This window comes from Oncorhynchus tshawytscha, linkage group LG20 (genome assembly GCF_018296145.1).
Source record: "Oncorhynchus tshawytscha isolate Ot180627B linkage group LG20, Otsh_v2.0, whole genome shotgun sequence".
Taxonomy (NCBI): Eukaryota; Metazoa; Chordata; class Actinopteri; order Salmoniformes; family Salmonidae; genus Oncorhynchus; species Oncorhynchus tshawytscha.
This window is the reverse complement of record NC_056448.1, coordinates 29,548,437-29,553,371: the sequence shown is the minus strand read 5'-3', so window position 1 is coordinate 29,553,371 and position 4,935 is coordinate 29,548,437. Positions and strand designations below refer to the sequence as shown.

The following is a 4,935-nucleotide window of genomic DNA, read 5'->3' as shown; positions in this document are numbered from 1 at the left end:
GTCAACGGTACAGCTGTAGAACTTTTTTTTAGGTTTGTCCCGAAAAGGCAGGTTTCAAACACAAACCTTCACAATAAGGTACATTCCAGTTACCCTACACACCCTTGTATGTGTGCATCACTTTATGCGTGCCTCGTCAGCCGGGGCCATCCTTCCAAATATCCTCTCTTTAACTCAAGTTTCCGAGGGTAAAGCATGCCAAATATACGTGCGAATCACTTAGAGGAACCGTTGACATAAAAACACAACTAGATACTAAAAACAGGCTAGAGCCTTTATTGCAAAAGACATAAGACAGTAATTATACAGTGACAGTGTGATACAAAAATAGAACAACTTTTCACAATGATAAAGTGTAGCACCATGTGATGGAAATCCAACCCCTGGCATGGAGAAGATGGTCCATGTAGGATAATGTACATGTGGACCCATTAAAGTGAGACTCAGCCATATAACTTTTGCCATGAACCTCAGATATTGCAGATAAGCGCATGTGCATGGGTGTATTTCACACTGCTGCAACGTGATAGCTGCGAGACCAAAACAGCAAGAAGTTTAGCCTCACACTGTTTGTTGTTGCGGAAGTTGGCCCGAATCTGCCGTATCTACCTTCAAAATACATATATTATTTTACAAACATGTAGAACCTTTTACGCCGTATATACAAACATGTGTACCAGAACTAAAACATTCCTGGGTGTCGTTTCATATTCACTCATGTCAGAGGAACAACCACTGCCCTCAGGTAGCTAAGTGACTACTAAGGGTTGATATAGTATTGGGCAACTAGTCTCTTCTGAGAAGAGAAAATCAGTGGTGAGCTACACAGGGGGTTGGGAGGAATGACTTAAGGACCAGGAGTGTATGTTTGTGTGGGGTTATCGCACACTCAGAGACATGTGCAGTGGGGTTATCGCACACTCAGAGACATGTGCAGTGGGGTTATCGCACACTCAGAGACATGTGCAGTGGGGTTATCGCACACTCAGAGACATGTGCAGTGGGGTTATCGCACACTCAGAGACATGTGCAGTGGGGTTATCGCACACTCAGAGACATGTGCAGTGGGGTTATCGCACACTCAGAGACATGTGCAGTGGGGTTATCGCACACTCAGAGACATGTGCAGTGGGGTTATCGCACACTCAGAGACATGTGCAGTGGGGTTATCGCACACTCAGAGACATGTGCAGTGGGGTTATCGCACACTCAGAGACATGTGCAGTGGGGTTATCGCACACTCTGAGACATGTGCAGTGGAGTCAGCATCTCTTCAAAGATGGCTCCCTTCACGTTGGAGCCCCGAAGGTTAGCTTCCTGTAGATCACACCCAGACAGGTCACAGTTCTGAGAGAGAGGGGGAGAAAGAGAGGGAGGGAGCTATGCTTGAGAGGTGTTTTGTGTGTGTGTGTGTGTGTGTTTACCTCCAGGTCTGTGCCTGCCAGTGTAGCTCCTCTCAGGTTGCAGTTTTTCAGCTTGGCGTTCTTCAGTGTGGCAACTCGCAGGTTGATACCCGTCATCTGACTACCCTCCATGTCCACCCCCTTTAGGTTGGCACCTAACACACACACACACAGCAATACAAATCCAAGTATGATCGAAAAGGTATTGAACCTTGCAATCCAAGTGTGTGTCTGTTGAGTCAAGTCAAATTAGTTTATATGTGCGTGTTACCCTCCATGTTGGCTTTGACTCCAGCAGGGTCCTCAAAGTTACAGCCTCTCAGAGATGCACCCTCCGCATTAGAACACAGCATCTTAACACCCTGTAGGTTAGCTCCCTGTAACACACACACACACACACACACATTAGAACACAGCATCTTAACACCCTGTAGGTTTCCTCCCTGTAACACACACACACACAGTAACACACGTCAAGGCAGGCTGAGGACAGGTCTGCCCGCTCCAGGTTGGCACCACTGAGGTTGGCGTGAGTGAGGTTGGCAGCTCTCAGGTTGGCCATCTTAAAATTGATGTAGCGCAGGTCCAGGCGAGACAGGTCTGCACCGCTGAAGTTCAGACCCTGTGTGTGTGTGTGTGTGTGTGAGAGATAGAGGGAGATCAAAGAGGACAGTGTCAGACAAGATGGAGCATAGCCACTGAAAACGGATATATTTTGGTGAGTGTGTGCTACCTGACAGCGCAGCTCTGACTTGGTGGGTGTGGCCAACAGGAAACGTACAAACTCCTTCCTGGTTAGAGGGGAGTGGTCATCAGCAGGCTGGGAACTCTGGGAAGGAGAAAATATGGTGTAGTTAGGATAGACAAGCCTCATGCACACTTACGGTATTCACACACACACCTTGATCAGGTTCTCCAGTTGCTCAGCCAGCTGCTCAATGCCGAAGAACCGAGCTTCCTCCAGGACCCCTGAGACAGAGAAAGAGATGAAGTAGCTATTAGTGTGTGTGTGTGTGTGTGTGTAAGTCCAGTGTGTACATTGTGAGTGTGTGGCATACCCAGTGGGTTGATGCCGTCATTGATGATGAGTTGTCCGTGTCTCAGGTAGTTGAGGATTGGTTCAAAGTAGCCTGGACTCCTGTCTATCAGGTAGGCACCCTGGGAGTCCTGTTTATTACCCCACACATCTACACACACACACACACACACGGAATTCGGGACATGAAAATTGAGTGGAGGAGACAGGCAGTGAGTGGTGCATTGTGGGAGTGACATCATCACCTTTGTCTCGGAACATGTGGGCCAGCATGCTCGCTGGTTCTTTACTGACCAGAGTGCTCCTGAGGAGAAAACACACCACACAGGTTATGTGTATCAATAGAATGGAGTGGACAGACTGCAAGGTTGTCATGGTTACCGTGTGGTGGTGAAGCAGCAACCCCCAACGTTGAGCGTCAGCCAATCAGTGTGAGTTTGGAACCAGTCTGGACAACCAGGGTCATCCCGGGGGTCTGCACACTTTGTCTTACTCGCATCTGAGGGAAGTCATACAGATAGAAGCACAGAATATAACCCAAGGGGTGCGTCACCTGAGTGGGTTGATTCACGGATGTGGTCATCCTGTCTGGGTTGGCGGCCCCCCTTGGGTTGTGCCATGGCGGAGATCTTTGTGGGCTATACTCAGCCTTGTCTCAGGATGGTAAGTTGGTGGTTAGAGATATCCCTCTAGTGGTGTGGGGGCTGTGCTTTGGCAAAGTGGGTGGGGTTATATCCTTCCTGTTTGGCCCTGTCCGGGGGTGTCCTCGGATAGGGCCACAGTGTTTCCTGACCCCTCCTGTCTCAGCCTCCAGTATTTATGCTGCAGTAGTTTGTGTGTCGGGAGGCTAGGGTCAGTTTGTTATATCTGGAGTACTTCTCCTGTCCTATTCGGTGTCCTGTGTGAATCTAAGTGTGCGTTCTCTAATTCTCTCCTTTCTCTCCCTCTCTCTCTCTCGGAGGACCTGAGCCCTAGGACCATGCCCCAGGACTACCTGACATGATGACTCCTTGCTGTCCCCAGTCCACCTGGCCGTGCTGCTGCTCCAGTTTCAACTGTTCTGCCTTAATAATAATAATATTATTATTCGACCATGCTGGTCATTTATGAACATTTTGGCCATGTTCTGTTATAATTTCCACCCAGCACAGCCAGAAGAGGACTGGCCACCCCACATATGCTCTCTAATTCGCTCTATCTTTCTTTCTCTTTCGGAGGACCTGAGCCCTAGGACCATGCCCCAGGACTACCTGACATGATGACTCCTTGCTGTCCCCAGTCCACCTGACCGTGCTGCTGCTCCAGTTTCAACTGTTCTGCCTTATTATTATTGGACCATGCTGGTCATTTATGAACATTTGAACATCTTGGCCATGTTCTGTTATAATCTCCACCCGGCACAGCCAGAAGAGGACTGGCCACCCCACATAGCCTGGTTCCTCTCTAGGTTTCTTCCTAGGTTTTGGCCTTTCTAGGGAGTTTTTCCTAGCCACCGTGCTTCTACACCTGCATTGCTTGCTGTTTGGGGTTTTAGGCTGGGTTTCTGTACAGCACTTTGAGATATCAGCTGATGTACGAAGGGCTATATAAATAAATTTGAATATCCCACACTGTACCTCCTGATAGAGCTGTTGAGAGGTTGTAGTCAACTTACCATCAAAGGAGTCGCCCTCAGACACATACAGCACGTCATCATCCCTGCAGAACACACACACGGTGTTAGTAGTGAACAGAACTTTATCCTGCCTAGCTAGCTGATTAGTTCGGCTGTCGCCAATTTTGAACTCACCTTATAAGCGTTATGTCGTCTATAAGACCGCCTGTTCCGTTATAAACGCTGGAGGCTCGGATTCCCAGTTTACTGCTAGCGACGGACAGCAGGTCTGTCAACGATCCATATAGCGCCACAACCTGCGGCAAAATACACACGAAGCCCACAGATACAACCCTGCGACAATATATATCTGGCGATGTACACTGACAAAAGACGAAACTGCTGGCAACCTAGCGTACCTACTGTGGTCAGATGAGATGTAGCTTGTAGCTAGCTACAGCAGTAGCTATGCAGTGATGTTATCTGTGCTGCCGTTGATATAGAAAGGGATCCAATAGGGTTCTCGGAAACTAGCTTACCTTGCCATTGGAAGACGTTCCGTTGACAAACAGAGTGACTCTCTTCATGATAGTCCTGGTTATTTAGCTGCTCGGCTTGAGTCAACTAGATAAATACACCCGTTTCTGATTTTTTCGATTGGAACCAAAACATCCGCAGTAAAATAAAAAGCTTGAAAAAGCGTTGCAACGATGTCGTCCAATCAACGATTAAAGAGTGAATGTTGTCCAATGGCGATGAATAAGGTGGTACCTCACATGCAGTTACCGAGATGTCATTGGTCATAATTATTTTTTCTAAACAATTAATGCTTCCTTTCCTCGCTTCCTGTCCTTAAGCAGATGCATTGGCAACAAAAATGGCTTACAGACTACCAAAATACA

At 47.9% G+C, this 4,935-nt stretch overlaps 1 protein-coding gene across 6 annotated transcripts; it reads right to left on the bottom strand.

Moving 5' to 3' along the window:
* Positions 1-253: 253 nt before the first annotated feature.
* Positions 254-4,935, bottom strand: LOC112220248 (BTB/POZ domain-containing protein KCTD9). Of its 6 annotated transcripts, XM_042302463.1 has the most exons (13): positions 4,573-4,935; positions 4,229-4,350; positions 4,094-4,137; positions 2,821-2,938; positions 2,685-2,743; positions 2,462-2,590; positions 2,305-2,372; positions 2,137-2,232; positions 1,876-2,025; positions 1,675-1,780; positions 1,425-1,558; positions 1,218-1,380; positions 254-1,185 (listed from the first exon to the last, which is right to left on the bottom strand). In XM_042302463.1, the coding sequence occupies exons 1-12, from the start codon at positions 4,618-4,620 to the stop codon at positions 1,231-1,233; spliced, it is 1,224 nt and encodes a 407-aa protein (XP_042158397.1). In that variant the 5' UTR covers positions 4,621-4,935; the 3' UTR covers positions 254-1,185; positions 1,218-1,230. The 6 variants fall into 6 exon arrangements, 5 of the variants coding, with proteins under 5 accessions (XP_042158397.1, XP_024237754.1, XP_024237759.1 ...); XR_006079460.1 differs by having other exon boundaries at positions 1,218-1,558; positions 4,573-4,934; XM_024381986.2 differs by having other exon boundaries at positions 254-1,380; positions 4,573-4,934.

Bases quoted from the DNA above. Each gene is read 5' to 3' on its own strand.
- LOC112220248 (XM_042302463.1), bottom strand. From the start codon at position 4,620: ATGAAGAGAGTCACTCTGTTTGTCAACGGAACGTCTTCCAATGGCAAG. The intron at 1,781-1,875 runs GTGTGTTACTGT...TGTGTGTTACAG, and splicing joins TGTCCTCAGCCTGCCTTGAC to GGAGCTAACCTACAGGGTGT. The intron at 1,381-1,424 runs GTAAACACACAC...TCTCAAGCATAG, and splicing joins TGGCAGGCACAGACCTGGAG to CTCCCTCCCTCTCTTTCTCC.